This window comes from Cricetulus griseus, chromosome 3 (genome assembly GCF_003668045.3).
Source record: "Cricetulus griseus strain 17A/GY chromosome 3, alternate assembly CriGri-PICRH-1.0, whole genome shotgun sequence".
NCBI lineage: Eukaryota > Metazoa > Chordata > Mammalia > Rodentia > Cricetidae > Cricetulus > Cricetulus griseus.
Window position 1 is genome coordinate 140363323 of NC_048596.1, and position 18312 is coordinate 140381634.

Below are 18312 nucleotides of genomic sequence, written 5' to 3' on the forward strand. Positions count from 1 at the left end.
CCATTTTAGATTCTTCTATTGAGAATTGTCTATTTAGTTCTACACTCCTCTTTTTAATTGGATTGTTTGATGTTTTGGAGACTAGCTTCTTGAGTTCTTTGTATGTTTTGAAATCAGCCCTTTGTCAGATGTGGGGTTGGTGAATATCTTCCCAGTCTGTGAGCTGCCGTTTTGTGTTGCTGACTGTGTCTTTTGCCTTACAGAAGCTTCTCAGTTTCAGGAGGTCCCATTGATCAATTGTTGATCTCAGTGTCTTTGCTACTTGTGTAATGTTCAGGAAGTGGTCTCATGTACCAATTAATTCATGGGTATTTTCCACTTTGTCTTCTAAGAAGTTCAGAGGGGCTGGATTTATGTTGAGGTCTGTGATCCATTTTGACTTAAGTTTTGTGCATGGTGATAGACTTGGATCTATCTGCAGTCTTCTACAAGTCAACACCCACTTATACCATCACCATTTGTTGAAGGTTTTCTCTTTAGACCATCATATAAATTTAGATTGTTTGTCAAAAATCAGGTGTTCATAGGTCTGTGGGTTAATGTCAGGGTTTTCAACTCTATTCCATTGGACTACCTGTCTATTTTTGTGCCAATACCAAGCTGTTTTCAGGACTATAGCTCTGTAATAGGGCTTGAAGTCAGGGATGGTGATGCCTCCAGAAGTTCCTTTATTGTACAGGTTTGTTTTGACTATCCTGGGTCTTTTGTTTCTCCATATAAAGTTGAGAATTATTCTTTCAAGGTCTGTGAAAATTGTGTTGGGTTTTTGATGGGAATTGCATTGAATCTGTAGATTGCTTTTGGCAAGATTGTCATTTTTACTATGTTGATCCTAGCTATCAAAGAGCATGGAAGATCTTTCCATTTTCTGGTATCTTCTTTAATTTCTTTCTTTAGAGAGTCAATATTCTTATGGTACAGGTCTTTTAATTTTTTGGTTAGTGTTACCCCAAGATATTTTATGTTGTTTGTAGCTATTGTAAAGGGTGATGTTTCTCTGATTTCTTTCTACACCAATGTGTCGTCTGTATATAATAGGGCTACAGATTTTTTTGAGTTAATCTTGTATCCTGCCACTTTGCTGAAGGTATTTATCAGCTGTAGGAGTTCCCTGGTAGAGTTTTTCAGGTCACTTATGAAGACCATCATATCATCTGCAAATAGTGAAAGTTTGACTCTTCCTTTCTGATTTGTATTCCTTTGGTCTCCTTTTGTTGTCTTATTGCTCTAGCTAGAACTTCAAGGACAATAATGAAGAGGTATGGAGAGAGTCAACAGCCTTGTCTTGTCCCCTGTTTTAGAGGAACTGCATCGAGTTTCTCTCCATTTAATTTGATGTTGGCTGTCAGCTTGCTGTATATTGCTTTTATTATGTTAAGGTATGTTCCTGTTATCCCTGATTTCTCCAAGACCTTTATCATGAAGGGGTGAGATGATCATGTGTTTTTTTCCTCAGTCTGTTTATATGGTGGATCCCATTGATGGATTTTCATATGTTGAACCATCCTTGCATCCCTGGGATGAAGCCTACTTGATCATGGTGGATGATTTCTCTGATGTGTTCTTGGATTCGGTTTGCCAGTAGTTTATTGAGTATTTTTTGCATCAATGTTCATGAGGGATATTGGTCTGTAGTTCTCTTTCTTAGTTGTGTCATTGTGTGGCTTGAGTATCAAGGTTATTGAAGCCTCATAGAAAGAGTTTGGCAAGATCCTTCTGCTTCTATTCTGTGGAATACCTTGAGGAGAATTGGTATTCGCTGTTCCGTGTATTTCTGGTAGAATTCTGGACTGAAGCCATCTGGCCCTGGACTTTTTTTGGTTGGGAGACTTCTGGTGATTGCTTCTATTTCATTAGGGGTTATAGGTCTATTTAAGTTGTGTATCTGTTCTTGATTTAATTTTGGTAAGTGAAATCTGTCCAGAAAATTGTACATTTCCTTTAGATTTTCAAATATTGAGAAATAGAGGTTTTCGAAGTATGACCTGATGATTCTCTGAATTTCCTTAGTGTCTGTTGTTATGTCCCCTTTTCTTTCCTGATTTTATTAATTTGCATGTTCACTCTCTGTTGTTTGGTAAGTTTGGATAAGGGTTTGTCTATCTTGTTGATTTTCTCGAAGAACCAACTCTTAGTTATATTGATTCTTTGTATTGTTCTCCTAATCTCCATTTTATTGATTTCAGCCCTCATTTTGATTATTTCCTGACTTCTGTTCCTCTGGGGTGTATTGGCTTCTTTGTGTTCTAAAGCATTTAGTTGTGCTCTTAATTCTCTATTGTGATTATTCTCCTGTTTCTTCATGTGGGCACTTATCGCTATGAACTTTCCTCTTACCACTGCTTCCAAAGTGTCCCTTAAGTTTGGGTATGTTGTGTCCACTTTCTCATTGAATTCTAGGAAATCTTTAATTTCTCTTTTTATTTCTTCCTCAACCCAGAAATTGGGCAATTGGGTGTTACTTAAATTCCATGAGTTTGAAGTTGAGGTGTGTTTCTTGTATTCAGCAGAAGGATGGAATCTGTCTTCTTATCCATTCTGCTAATCTGTGTCTTTTCATAGTCGAGTTAAGACCCTTAATGTTGAGAGATATTAATGACCATTGATTGTTCATTCCTGTTTGTTTTGGATTTGGTGGTGGTGGTGAAATTATGCGTGGGATTCTATCCCTTTTTCCTTTTGGCTGCTGGTAAAGTGGGATTATCTATTGCCTATATTTTTCTGGCTGTAGTTAACTTCCTTGGGTTGCAGTTTTCCTTCCAGAACTTTCTGTAGAGCAGGATTGGTGGATATGTATTGTTTGAATCTGATTTTGTCATGGAATATCTTTTTTTAATCCATCTATATTGATTGAAAGCTTTGCTGGTTATAGTAGTCTGGGCTGGCATCAGTGGTCTCTTATTGTAGGTCGAATATCTTTCCAGGACCTTCTGGCTTTCAGAGTTTCCATGGAAAAGTCAGGTGTAATTCTGATAGGTTTGCCTTTATGTGTTACTTGAGCTTTTTCCTTTGCTGCTCTTAATATTTTCTCTTTATTCTGTGTGTTTCGTGTTTTTATTATTATGTGGCAAGGAGACCTTTTTTTTTGGTTCAGTTTATTTGGTGTTCTATAGGCTTTTTGTATTTTCATTGGCATGTCTTTCTTTAGGTTGGGAAAGTTTTCTTCTATGATTTTGTTGAATATATTTTCTGGGCCTTTTAGCTGTATTTCTTCACCTTCTTCTGTATCTATTATGCTCAGGTTTGGTCTTTTTACAGTATCCCATATTTCTTGGATATTTTGTGTTAGGGATTTGTTGGACTTAAGATTTTCTTTGGTTGATGAGTCTATTTCTCCTTGTGTATCTTCAACTCCTGAGATTCTCTCTTCCATCTGTTGTATTCTGTTAGTTATGCTTGCATCTGTTGTTCCTGATCATTTACCCAGCTTTTCTATTTCCAGCATTCCCTCAGATTGTGCTTTCTTTATTGTCTCTATTTCAGTTTTTAGTTCTTGAACTGTATCCTTGAGAGATTTGTTGATATCTTGTATTTTTTTGTTTGTTTATTCTTCCAATTTTTAAAGGGATTTTCTCATGTCCTCTTTGAGGTCCTCTATCATTTTCATGAAGATGTTTTTAAGGTTATTCTCTTCTGCTTCATCTTCATTGTGATGTTCAGGTCTTGCTGGTATATGGTCCCTAGTCTCTGGTGGTGTCATATTGTGTTTTTTGTTGTTGAATGTGATTTTACATTGTCCTCTTCTCATCTTTTTTTTTTTCTGGTGGGTGTAGTAGGAGTCTCTTCCTCTCCTGGTGGGTATGGGACTGAGTTTCCTTTCTGGTAGATGCAAACAGTTCCAATACTCAGATGTCTGTCCTCTTCTCGTGGATGGAGGTGGGACTGTTACCAGGGCCTCAGTAGTATCTGGGTGTGTTGGATCCTGCCACTGAGTTCCTATCCAGTGAGCAGACCACTGGCATCAGGTATCCCTGAGCAGCGCTGCAGAACCGGAACCAGAAACAGCCCCTGGCCTACCTGGGCTGGTGGATGGAGGTGGGAATGAGTTGGTAGATGGAGGCAGAACTGTTATTGGGGCCTTAGCAGTGTCTGGGTGTCTTAATTATCATAAATTTATATATTTTAGAAGACTTATCTTATTGGATGCCAGTGGCAAGTGTCCTGTCTTCCCGGGGTCACTTGGTGACTCTCCTTCCTTTCCCAGAATCCTCCTTGACTCCTATTCCCACCTGTCTTGTTTTCCTATTGGCCGACAGTACTTTATTTATCAACAAGTAAGACAATCCTATGCACAGAAGGACCTCCCCCATGTGTGTGTGTGTGTGTGTGTGTGTGTGTGTGTGTGTGTGTGTGTGTACACATGTGTATGTTTGTGTGTCTCCCTTCTTTGTGTTTTGCTGGTGTGAGATTATCTATTGCCTGTGTTTTCATGGACATAGTTACCTTCCTTGGGTTGGAGTTTTCCTTCTATTACCTTCTGTAAGGTTGGATTTGTGGAGAGATGTTTAAATTTGATAGTCAGTAAATATCTTGTATCTTATATATATTGTGGTTGAAATTTTTGTTGGCTATAGTAGTCTGAACTGGCATCTGTGATCCCTTACAGTCTGCAAGACATCCGTTTCAGGCTCTTCTGGCTTTTAGAGTCTCTATTGAGAAGTCAGGTTTTATTCTCATCGGCCTGCCTTTTTATGTTACTTGTCTTTTCACCCTTGTAGTTTTAATATTGTTTCTTTGTTCTGTTTGTTTAGTACTTTGATTATTGTGTGATATAGGAAATCGCTTTTCTGATCCAATCTATTTGGTGTCGTGCAGCCTTCTTTTACTTTTATAAGCATGTCTTTCCTCAGGTTAGAAATTTTTCTTCTGTAATTCTGCTAAATATATTGTTTGGCATTTTGATCTGGGATTCTTCTGCTTCTATTCCTGTTATTCTTATATTTGGTCTTTTCATTGTGTCACAAATTTTTTGGATGCTTTATATTAAGTTATTTTAGATTTAACATTTTCTTTTCTCTTTCTTCTATTGTTTATTCTAAGCCTGAGATTCTCTCTTTCATCCCTTGTATTCTATTGGTAATGTTTCCATCTATAGTTCCTGTTTGCTTACTCTCAGATTTTCCATTTCCAGAATTCCCTCTCTTTTTTTAATTACTTCTATTTCAATGTTCAAGTGTTGAATAGTTTCCTTCATTTTTTTCCAGATTGATTGTTTGGTTTTGGTTTTATTGACATTCTTTAAGGGATTTATTGATTTCCTCTAATTTTTTGGTTTTCTTTTCCTTGATTTTCTTAAGACAGTTTTTCATTTCTTCTTTAAGGGTCTCTATTATCTTCATAAAGTTTTTTTAAAGGTCTCTTTCTTGTGCTTCAGCTACTTTGGATATTCAGGTCTCATTGTAACAGGATATATGGGGTCTGGTGGTGCCATATTGCCTTGGGAGTTGTTGATTGTCTTCTTACACTCATGTTTAGGCATCTGGGTTTGGAATGATTATAGGCTTAGTTCCTGATTTCTGATTTTGTCCTTGTTGGATGGATGTTTTGTTCCTTGGTTTCTGGCTCCTCTTTGATCTTCTAGTGTTTGTGGCTTGGATTTCTACTGGCCTCTTATCTATTAGGGAGTCTCTGTCCAAGTTGGGAGCTGGCCTTCTAGTGGTTAGCTTAGCCTTTGGTGCAGCAGAAGGTCTTTATTCTGATTGTTGTGGCCTGTTCTAGTCTGCACCTGTTCTTCAGACTGGTGTGGTCTGCACCTGAGCAGTGGGATTCCTTTGAAGTTATAGGCAGGACCCGGCAGCACTGCTGGTGAGGGTGGAGGTGGGGAGCCTGTGGTTGGGTCATGGGGTTCAGAATCTGGAGAGTGTGGAAGCTGGGCTGGCAAGCAGGTCAGTCACCTGTTCTTTCAGCTGGTGTGGACTGTACCTGAGCCAATGAAGTCTGCTGGAGTTGGGGTAAGGGTTGGTCACTGGGAGGATGATGAGGTGGGAGGACTTCAGCAGTGGAATGTGTCTTGGGTAACAGAGTCCAGAGAGTGGGGAAGTCCAACTGGCAGAAAGATCACTCATACTGCTGTACTCCTTCCACTGGTGTGTCCTGCACTCAAGCAATGACCATCTCTCTTTAAGGCTGAAATACAGTTCAAATTAATTTTTACAGTTTTAAATTCATAATTTTAATGCCATTCATGAGTCACCTCTTATATTCATAAAGATAAATAAATGATCAAATGTGGTTTATGTAAAACACCAGCCTCTCTAAACTGTTCACAAACTTACAAAGAAACTTGTGAGAATAGCATAAAAATAATTCATATTTTCCAATGCACAATCGAATCTGATTTTTCCAATAACATCTTCAACAGTATTTTCTCATTGAATCCAAGACCCCAAATAGAACATAGCATTTTCTAGTTACTGTTTCTGTTTTTGATCCGAGAAATTTTTTGGCCTTTCTTCATATTCCACAGCATAATTATACTTTGAAGATACAAGTTTTAGCAAAAATGTATCCCAGAGTCTTAGTCTGTCTGCTGTTTCTTCATGGTCAAATGCAGGTTGAGTATTTTTGGACAGCACTTCTTTTCTTAGTGCTGCATACTGGTAAATATATCCTGTATATATCCTGTTAGATCACATTGATCTTTGCATTAAGCTGCAAAGTCTGCCAGCTTTCTCTACTATAAAGCTACTCTTTTTATTCTTTTAAATGTTAACTGTTCTTTGGGGAAATTATTTGAGAGCACTTAACTACTTTAGTTTTATGCAATAGCAGCAATAGCAATTCTTGCAGCTGGCTGTACAACGATCTTCTAGCTGCTCAGTATTTATTAGTTGGTTATGTTATAATTGGGAGGTACTTTCCCTCAGCTCTGTTATTATCTGCAGTTTAGACTCATGCTTGCTTGTTTTATCCAATGCATTTAAACTCATAATTGTCATTATTTATTTTTATTCTGAAGTGATCCAAGATTCAGACAAGAGCCTCATCAAGCTGACTCTCTGTAGAGTTAGAATCTTTATGTCTTTGTCTATTTTTAACCTAAACTCATTTTCTGACCATATTTAGATATAACAAAGAATGTACATATTTAAGGTCTGCACTATGATGGCTCAAAATTTCTTTACACAATCACATGATAGCCACAATCAAGCTGGCTAAGTTGTTCATCACCTTTGGTTGTCTTCTACATTCTTGCCACAGTGACAAGACTTTCCAGGATCCCTCATGCTTTCTTTTAACTCTTCTAATTCAAAATTTATCCCTAGGTTTTGTTTCCATGGAGAGTAATTCATAAACAAGATCTAATTATGGTTCGAATCCTCATTGGCTGTTTAGAGACTCTAGCCAGCTGTGCTAGAATATGTAACCATACGCTATAATAGAAGTGTTGTGTGCTACAGTGCATGAGAAGTAATGTTTATGTTAATGCTTCCCACAGGGTTGTTTCTTTCCCTCTTACTCCCAATATCTTTATTTCTTTTGAGTGATCAGTTTCTTTTTCATTGAATACATTTTTCTCATACAATATATTCCAATTATAGTTTCCTCTCCCCATCTCCTCCCGGATCCTCCCAACCTCCTCACTGATCCATATCCACATGCTATCCTTCTCTCATTAGAAAACCAATGTCATCTGAAATAATAATAATAAAACAGAGGAAAAATAAGCCAGAATAGGAGAAAACAAACAGAAGAAAAAGAACCAAAATAAAAGGACAAAAAAAACACATATAGACACAAATACATGCATGTTTGCCCGCACAGAAAACCCATAAATTCACAAAACTGGAAACCATAATATATGTGACATAAGAAATACCTCAAAGGAAAAAAAAATACCCTGACAAAGTTTATGTGACAATGAACCTCCAAAAATCCCAGTGAGCTAGTTTTGTGTTAATCATCTACTGTTGGGCAGGGGGCCTGCTCTTAAGAGTGGTTTGAATACCCAATGAAACTCCATGAGAAGAGAAAATATTTTTCCTTTGTGAGCAGTCAAAACTTAGAGATAGCATCTGGATTAGGAATGAGTGCTTGTGGCTACTTCCACTCTTAGCACTGGGACCCCATCTAGCTTAGACTTGTCAGGTCCTCTGGATGATGACACAGTCTCTGTTTCTATGTTCATCAGTCCTGGTGTGTCTAGCAGGTCTTGTTTCCTTGGTCTCTCTCCATTCCCATTGGCTCTTACAATCTTTGTGCCTCCTCTTCTGAGAGGAGTTCATTGAGCCATGTGGGGAAGAATTTGAGGGAGACATCCTATTTAAGACCAAATATTCCAAGGTCTTTCACTTTCTGCACTTTGTCCAGTTGCGGGTCTCTGTATTTGTTCCCACATACTGTAGGAGGAAGCTTCTCTGGTAAGGGCTGAGCAAGATACTGATCTGTGAGTGTAGTAGAAATGCCATTAGGAATCATTTTATCATTACATTTCTTTAGCAGAACAGTAATATTTAGTTTTCTCCTAGGTCCCTGGACTATCTAGTCTCAGATTTTTGGCCACCTGAGCTGTAACAGGCATAGGCTCTATCTCATAAAGTGGGCCAATCAGATAGTGGTTGGTCACTCCCACAATATTGTTCTACTATTGCACAAGCATATCTTATAGTCAGGTCACCATTGTAGAATAAAGAGTTGGCAGCCGGAATAATTTTTACCTCTTCTTCTTTTGTAGTATGTAGAGCATCTTTTAGTACAATGAACACTAATCAGTAGGGGTGAAGGCCCTAGTTAGGCACCAGTTCATCCATATTCTCCATGTTCAATGAGATATGAAGGTACTGTCTCCAGCAATATGGCCTTATCATCAATTTGTGGAGAGTGGCTAATAGACTTGGCAATAGCCTGAGTCATTTGGTCAACAACTCAATTAGGTTTGACCCATTCCTGGAACTTGAGATTTCATTTGGTCATGAGAGATGTCTAGTTATGGCTTTATCTCCTCCATCATTTGGTGATTGCATTTGGATTTCTTTAATATGTATATACATTTCAAGAAGCTTCTACTGTATTAATTTCCAAACAACTACTCAAACGGCCCCCAGCTTTAGTTGTTGTAGGAAGCCGGTTCCTGCATTATAATGCTGCCTGAAGACACCAAGGTGTGAATTACTTCACAGGCGCTGGGTAATCTCCATTCCTTTGATCTCTGCCTATCCCGTGGCTCATTCTTGCCTGAGGAGCTAAAGCCATTCATAGGGTAATACGTCCCAGGCGGCTGGTCAGCCTTTTATATAGGGATGGTTTTCTTCGTTCAATGTCTCTGCTTAGTCTCTGTTTAGTCTCTGCTCAGTCTAATGCATTAAAGCTTGTCTGCAGAAGGATCCGAGTGTCCTGCGTGTGTTTCTTGCTGGCGAGGAATACAGAGCGGGCGCGGGACATATGGTGCCGAAACCCGGGAAGCTTAACATCTCCAGCACCTCAGAGACCCCTCTAACGAGGCGGATTCAGAACTGCAGGGTGGTAAATTCGGAGAGGTATGATTTTTCTGGACTTTGGCTTGGGAATGTTGCTATTTTGGGAGGTTAATCTATTTTGACTTTTCTCACTGTTGTAACAATCTTAAAGAAGTCCAAAATTACATATCAGAAACCGAATGTAATGAGAAAAATTCGGAGAGGTATGATTTTTCTAGACTTTGGCTTGGGAATGTTACTATTTTGGGAGGTTAATATAGAGGCTTCTATACTTTTACTAGGAGCTATTTTGACTTTTCTCACTGTTATAGCAATCTTAAAAAAGTCCAGAATTACATATCAGAAACCGAATGTAGTGAGAGATGGGGCGCGCCTAACAATAAAATATAAGAAAAAAGGACCTCCCGGGATGTCTAGTGACATGGGAGTGTATATAAGAAAAAAAACTACAACAAATAAGAAAAAAAGACCTCCTAGAATGTCTACTGACAAGGGAGTGTATAAAGCTTTAAATCTTGATAACTCTGATAACTCTAAAAGCTCAAGAGATAAAGTTTTAAAAGAAACAGCTCAGCTAGATGAGGGAGAGACAAAAAAGGAGAGAGAAAGAATGGGGAATGGCCGGTCACACCCCGGTAAATTTAGAAGCTGCCCTACAACGAAACTGGAAGCCTTGGAGCTGAGCAGCTCAGACTCTAAGATTTTAGACTCTAACAAGGAAACAGAGCTAGAGAAAGAAGCAGCACGGCCAAAAATGCCAGCGGGTGTGCTTCCATCAGCACCCCCACTATTTGGAACCGACTCCTTCTTACCATCAGAGGAGCAAAGAAAATTACAGATGGCTTTCCCAGTCTTTGATAGGGGAAAAGGCCATGCCTGCTATTCAACACTTCTTAAAGGCCTAAAATGCCTGGGGCTTTAAAGCCTCATTTACATTAACGCTGGGGGCCATACCGAGGCCAAGCGTCTCACCTCAAAAACTAAAAGGCCAAAAGGAAATGGTAAAATAAAAAGATATCTTAACTGATTTTTGGAAAGGCCCGGATCCTATTCTCATAAGATCCAGGGGAGCGATATTATGTTTTCTCACAGGATGAAGAGAATCCCCTGTGGATCCCAGAAAGATTCAACCCGAAGAGCCTCTACAGACCTTCAAAAGTCGAAACTCCACCCTCTACCCCCGGGAGTTGAGAGCCGCTATTGTTATCCAGATTAACTCCTGCCCTTGGCAGAGCGATTATCTCTACTTAAGGGGTGGGGGTAATTGTTCGATGCAGCCGTTTACAGATTACTGTTATTTTTGGCGGGTCTATGAGAAAAGGGGTGGATATGCAGCCGCCTGCGAAATGCTGTTACTTCTTTGGCTGGCATGTAAGCTCCAGGGCTCAAACCAAGAGATCATCCAAGCGCTTATATTTTGGCTACTAAGCGATAGGCCGCCGGCCAGACAGCTCTTGCACACCCGGAGCCTAGGCTCACTGCACAGGGTAGAGTGTCTGGTTTGTGCAGCCCCAATGAGGGATGCTGAGCAAAGGCATCACACAGAGTTGCCTATTATACAGGCTTCTCTGGGAGGTACGTTGACCTGCATAAGGGTTACCTGCCCCGAGATTTCCCTTTCCCAGAAAAACGGCAGAGGACAGGTCGGGAGTACTTCGGGTCAAACTGACAGCCTGATGGTGACTCTCGTACACAGTCTTAATGTTTGATTTTGGGAAGGTCAACCCCTGCCTCTATCCCTCAACATATGGGTGACCTATTTGCTTGTAATAATATAAAGCCTTTTCATTAATTAATAAAAAAAGGGTGATATGTAGGAAGCCGGTTCCTGCATTATAATGCTGCCTGAAGACACCAAGGTGTGAATTACTTCACAGGCGCTGGGTAATCTCCATTCCTTTGATCTCTGCCTATCCCGTGGCTCATTCTTGCCTGAGGAGCTAAAGCCATTCATAGGGTAATACGTCCCAGGCGGCTGGTCAGCCTTTTATATAGGGATGGTTTTCTTCGTTCAATGTCTCTGCTTAGTCTCTGTTTAGTCTCTGCTCAGTCTAATGCATTAAAGCTTGTCTGCAGAAGGATCCGAGTGTCCTGCGTGTGTTTCTTGCTGGCGAGGAATACAGAGCGGGCGCGGGACAAGTTGTCCCCCCATTATTTCCTCCCTTACCCACTTCTTCCCTACCATTCCATGTTTGGTCTTCTTTTCTCAAATTTCCCCCTACCCCTGCCTTAGGTGATCTATATCTATCTCATGTATCTGCACTAGAGGACAGACACAGGACTGTCCTTCATCCTAGTAAATAAGGGTTAGATAGAGTACTCTCATAGTCAACTAGTAATAAAACTAGGGATAAAATCATGACTGAATGCTGGGTGTACAGCAGCGTGGGCACAGCTCATAAGGTATTAAATAAGAGGTTGTTTAGAACATGTTTCCTGCTTGTTTAATGTCAGGTGTGAAAGCAGACAAGCCAGTCCCTTGTGAAGGACTGAATACCGATTAAGTTTTTGGTGCCCAGGCACTGGGACAATAGACAATGACAGTGTCATGTCGATGGTGGACAGGTGGTACTTGTGTACCTACTGTGTAAATATGCATTAAAAGGCAATGGGCGAATGCTATAAAGATTGTGCATTTTCTCATGTTAATCTTATCCTCACTAATAATTTTTGATAGAAGGAAACATCACAATACAATTTAGAAGTGTAATTTGTGGAGCAAGAGAGGTTTTGTTTCAAATTAAACCCTCAAAAATTCCCAGGCAATGATGAGCTGAGGATGTGATCTAGATACCTGAAATACCAGGCTGGCTTTGCTCCCTGGCACTGGAAGTTGCAGAGGGAATCCTGAGAGGTATTTCTCCAAGAAGCCACAAGAGGATCTCAGAGCTAAGGCAGCCAGCTTCCTCTCATGCTTTCCCACCTCCTGCCGAGAGGAGCTATGAGAGAAGCTACGGCTAGGCCCACAAGCTGCCCTAATGGGTCCAGGTTTTCCCCAAACAGCGGAGCTGCTTGGATGCCCGAACTGTCAGTTCTCAGAGTTTTGTGTTTTGCAGATCTGCTGTCAAGCCTTGTGTCCTAGGATGAAGCACCACTTTTTTTCTGAATTTTATGTTTTGCTATTTATTTTCCTTTCCTTTCCTGCTTAGGAAGGGACAGTGAATTCTGCTCACCCAAATTGAGCTGTTACGTTTCTCAGGTGCTGAAGATAGAAAGGCTGGCAAGCAAGGAGGGTATGCACTGCTCGGGTTCTGCAAAGCACCTCAGCCAGGGCAACTTAGGCAAGGGAGAAAAAAACTCAAACGCTAACAGCTGGTGCTTTGACGATTCTCAACCTTGCATTTTGCTCTTATACTCATGTTCAGAAACCTTGCTTTGAATATGTCATCCCTCCTGACTCATTTAGCATAAAATATTTTTTTCTCCTCAGGCTGTACCATGAGGCTTTCTAAAGGAAAATATTCAGCTCTGTCAAGCTTTCCCATTGTGTCCAGTAAGTGGAGCAAAGCACTCCTAACTTCAGAAGAGGTCAGGTCTCACTCATTCATAATAATAGCACATCAAACCTAGGAAGGAAAAGAGAAGAATAAACTCCACCAGCATGGGGCTGTACAAAGGTCTCACGTCTTCTATTTGAATGACGGGTTGCATACAGACATATGTAATCCCAGGACACTTCTCATTATGCTGACATTTTACAAAACAATCCCAATGCCAGTCTTGTTGGTCCTGTAACATAGATTATAAGCATGTTTTGAAAAAAAAAAAACAAACATGGTGAGAATACAGCTTTGCAGGAAGAAGCAATGAGTGTCTCCCCAGCTTCATATTCAGAGACACAGTGGATCCAGTGCCTGAGGAGGACTACCAGGATGGTATTTAACCTCCTGGAACTGTTCTCTTCCTGTGAGTTACAACTATGCTGTGAGAAACTGAATGAATCAATCCCACTGACTCTGGGCTCCCATGGAACCATGCCTGGCATTGTTTTCACCTGTGTTCTTGTAACTATGACATAAATGGAAACATGAAAAAAGAACTGTTGCATTTACTTTTGGTTTTCTTGCAGAATAATTTTAAAAATTTCGTGGTGATGACATGCAGGTGGCCTTTCTGTATGTGTGGGTTCTGTATCCTTTGGTTCAAACAAACATGAATGGAAAATACTGTCTTAAAAAAGTATATCTGTCCAGACAGGCATTTATCTTATTCCCCCAGCAATTATAACAATTATTTACATGGCATTTATAGAGTAGGCATGATAAATAATCTAGAAATGACTTTAACCATATGGGAGATCTAGGACAGATTTAGCATAACCAGGGATCCTGGAACCAGTTTCCAGAGAGGAAATTGAAACATGACTGCATTTGTGAAGAGACTCAAGATAATACTGCACCATCCTTTGCCTGATTTTTGAAGTGTTGCGTTGTATGGTGCAGAAATTAGAGATGAAGGAAGAGTTTTGTAGATGCTTGAAGAAGTAAAGGAGGGGTTGGCTGTTCTAGGAATCTCCAAAGAACGCAGAAGGATGCTAGAAAAAGGCCTGGTTGAGGTGAGCTGGGTGAGCCCAAGTAGCCAAGGAGGCAGGAAGATGACAATGGTAGCACAGTCCTTAGTTAAAAACAATACTGTTAACAGCAGTCTCCAGCCTCCTGCTGGCTCACATCCCACATCTGTGAATCCACAGTAAAGGGAGGGAATTCCCAAGAGCTTCAACCTGATTCTCTCTGCATTTTATGACAATGCTTATTTGTAGGGTGGTGGCTAAAATTCCTTTTCTTGTGGAAATATTTACCATGTCAACACCCTCCACCTGGACCCTAACAACAAACCGAAGTTCACTCCATACAGTTCACCTTGAGGAACTGGCATTTATTGGCAGTACTTACAGATAAGAGGTTACTAACAGCATCTCCAGTGAACAATCAAACTGCAAAATCTTCACTTAACATGCTTAAAGGCCTCCTTCCTCCAGTTTTCCCAAGCTTATATATCCTTCCATCCTCCCCTCACCTAGACCTAGGCTATTGGCCATGAGGGCAAAGTTGCATACAAATGTCTGGGAGGAGGGTTTGATGGCTCTCCCAACCCCTCCTTCTCTGAAGGAAAGGCAACAACCCATAAGCCCAATCCTGATGGATTCCTGCAAGCAGGTATAGCTCTTCTCATAATCACTGTAGCAGACTAATGGAAGGAGGAAGGATAGTACCTTATAGCAGTCAGTATTAACGAAATTGTCATGTTCCTATGAATAGCAATTGAAAATGTATTTTCTAACAATGATTGTTTTAAACAGGAAAGCAAAATTCTTATTTGAGCTGAAGCTAATAGTTGCACGATGAACGATTAGCAAATAATAAAAATAGGCAGTTTTCAGTTTGGAACATGAAAATAACATCAGTTCCACTCAACGGAGAGTTCTTTGCTTTCTGAATCTGGACTCTTCTCTCTGACCTTAATTAACCATTTCTCTTTGGCTAATTACTGATATGGCTTAGCCTCTGTTTTTAGAAAGAAAGGGACATTGTTGGAACTTTCCAGCAGGCCATATGTACAAGGACAAAGGGGAGTTCAGGTAAGCAAGTACCACACTTGAGAAGATTGCCTTTTGGCAAACCATGTCACCTACTTGCAATGGCGTCCCTAAGAGATGGGAGGCAACAGGGATGGGTGCGCTGCAGAAAAGCTACCAGTGCCCAGGGCTCCACCAATGACAAGGGCCAGTCCCCAGGCACTTTCTACCTCCTTGCGGGATCCCCAAGCTCTCCTTCTCTCCAGCCCCGCCCCCTTCCCGACCTCCAACTCCGAGTCCATTCAAACCTCGCTGCCTTCGCCTGGCGTTGCCAAGCGTGTTAATTGGGGAAACTCCTCCCCGCCGCGGCTGGCGGGCACCGCTAGAGCAGCCGCGACCTCCCGCCCCGCCTCCGAGCGCAGCGGCCCCAGCTCAGAGCCCCGAGCCAGTCCGGGCAGTGGGCAGGCGGCCCGCGGGTCTCCGGCTGCAGGAGGAGTGCGCCCCGCGACCTGCCCCTGCTTTCCCCCGCTCGCACAGAGCGCCTGAGCGCGGACACATCCCGCGTGCGCCCCGCGGAGCCCGGACCGTCGGGGGCGCCGGGCTTGGAGCTGACACCTGTCCCTCCCCGCCCGCCGAACCCGGGGCGGTGCAGCCGGTGGCAGCCTAGGCGGCTGAGCCGGAGGAGACCAGGGAAAGCCGCGCCCGGCAGAGGCCTCGGACCCGCGCCTGGAGCGCCATGGCTGCGAAACTGCTGCTTCTCCTCTGCCTATTCTCGGGCTTGCACGCTCGGTAAGTGGCTCCCAGGCGTTCCCCGAGGCTGGCCGGGGCGGGAGGGCTACGGGGGGCGCTGTCTGCCGGCCGCCAGTCCCTGGTGCGCACCGTCCACTGGGCTGCAGGAGAGGACTGGTTCCAGCACCTCACCTGTAGGTCTCCTCCAGGACCCTCTCACTGGCCGCCACAGCCCTCTGCAACCCGGTATGTGTGGAGACTGCCCCAGTGGTTTTAGGATGTGGTGGTTTCAAGGGAATTTGGAAATCAAAATGACGAGTCAGTGGCCTTATCTTTCTCCTCATCTGTTCCTTTTGCCAGTTATCCAAGGGCTTTCTGACATACATGTGTTAACACTCTATATCCATTCCATCACTGAAAAGAAACCCCCAAACCTGGGAGTTTTGTTTACTCAACCACCCTGCATTGGAGGGGGCCGGGGCAGGTGGTTAGGAAGAGCCCTGTATCTCCCCCAGCTCCTATACCACCTCTGACTCTAAAAAAGAATTATGTTGCAGTTTCACATGGGAGCTTCTTCCTGAAGCTGTAGGAAATTACCTCACTGTGAATACCAAAACCAGCACCAGGCAGCTAACAGAAACTCAGAAGCACTCTACAGACAGACAAGGGCTCATGAGAAGGGTGGTGGCATAGGAAGGGTTAAAGCCTGTTGCCATAAACACAACTAGAGATGCTGACATGGATTAATTCCATCTTGTGGACTGGTGTTTTGGTTCCAGTCTGCAGACTATCCCGGGCTTGGGAAATCCCTTACTGTTTTCCCTATCCTCACCCTAGGAGTCAGAGGACTCTGCATCCTGTCCTCAGAACACACTTGTTTTGACATCTCTCAGTTTCCTGAATCAGAAAGCAAATTAGAAAGCAGCTGTCTCTTTGGATCACCAGTCCTGTCACCATCACAGGCTTTCATTTTCATTCACATTTGTGAAACATCAAAGAACTATGAAGCCACCCTAGTAGCTCCCAAAATCTATGAGAGGAGGTTTCCCAAATTCTTACTCTAGCTAATCAATGTTCTTTCTCTAAGGACCAAAGTCCTGTCCCTATCCTTATGGACTTGCCCTTGCTGAACTGACATTGGAGACTTGAACACTCAATCAGGAAGGGGAAGCCTCTCCACCAAAGTTTCTTGTCCAAGGAGGGAGCTAGGAATGCAATGTAAAAGTGTGTTTTAAAGGGGATTGTGCCTGGCAGGACCTCAGTTTAAAGCAGACACCACCAGAAGCATCAGTGAGGTTGGAGTCACATAAAAACCTGGCTTGAAGTTCAGAGTTCGATCAGTTGTGTAAATTTATAGATAGTTGCAGTTCTGCAAGGAAAGGTGCCAATTTCCGTCATCATTCTGTATGCTCCCGAGGAAGGTGGAACAGTCTGGTTTCTGCAGATTCACAAACATGACAATCTCTTGGGAGTTCTCATCTTACCTTTCCAGCCAAGGAACATGTACTGATGTTAATATGTTCTCTATCAAGGCTTTCAGTCTTGGTAATTATGATTGCATATCATTTAAAAAAGAACCAATTTTGTACTTACTTTATTGCTATATGTCTCACTTTTAAAGGGGTGTTTATTTTTAATGGGTTTTACAAACATGTAAAATAATTGAAATGGGCCATCCATCTTTCAATCTAGTATAGTTCTGTGAGGATTCTCTTCAGCCTTCAAGGTGTCTTGCTGGTATGGATGCTCCCTAGGTATGCTCTGACATGATTCCTTGTGTCTCTGCAATGGGAGTGCCTCCCCCACCCCTGACACCCATGGCCAAGCTTATTACACAGGAAAATGTGGTGCATCACTTGGATATTTTGAAGATGTTTACTGACTTTTGAGGTTCAGGAGTTCATTTTAAAGTTGAACTCCTTCGGATGTTGTTTCTGTCATTCTGATGAAGAGAAGGTGTAAGGGCTGGAGGCACTGTCTGGGGATTGAGCATGCGTTTGCTTTATTTTTAAGGAAAAGCTAATTGCAGCAGTGCTGTTTAGGATCCAGCAATCCAAGCAACAACATTCTCAGAAGGTTATATATAACCCATGTAGAATTTTGAAAAGAAAGGAAATTCCGTTTCATCCACCTGCTAGTGGGTCCTCTGAGGTGAGATTGGTTTTCCTCAGGGCACAATATAGGGCAAGGGTTCATCTTCTGGGCTGGGAGAAACACAGTGCTGGCATCTGAGGAGCAAGGACCTCCGAGGCAGTCTGTGCCAGCTTTTGTAGCTGGTTCCACGTAATAGAGGGAGAGACATGCCTGCTTTCCCTGCCCTTATCCCAGCACTCCCACCTGCCCTTCCGCTCAGGAAGAAGCTTATGCAATTTCAGGTAATGCTTCTCACCACTAGAGGGAGAATGAGACTCTTTAAAATACCTGCTCTTGAAGTAGCCAGCTTTTCTGGGACTGTGCAGAGCATATAAGTACAGTTAACAAAGATGAGCAAGTATGCTGCCTGTGCACACGTGACTGTTTGGGCAGTGAGGACCATGGGGCTGTAGACCTTCTGCTTCTGCAGTGGTGGAGTAGATGGGCAGAACAAGAGGAGGCCAGAGGGAGACAAGAAAGTGAGGACAGGAGAAAGAGATAGGCATATAGCAGGGACCT

The 18312-nt window shown here is 42.2% G+C and overlaps 1 protein-coding gene across 1 annotated transcript in view; it reads left to right on the plus strand.

Annotated features, from left to right (window-relative positions):
• The first annotated feature begins 15667 nt into the window (after positions 1-15667).
• Gabrg3 (gamma-aminobutyric acid type A receptor subunit gamma3) overlaps positions 15668-18312 on the plus strand; it is a 570299-nt gene continuing 567654 nt past the window's right edge. The window contains exon 1 of the mRNA XM_035441393.1: positions 15668-15720. Coding sequence (XP_035297284.1) covers positions 15668-15720 — 53 coding nt within the window. The remainder of the gene's footprint in view (positions 15721-18312) is intronic.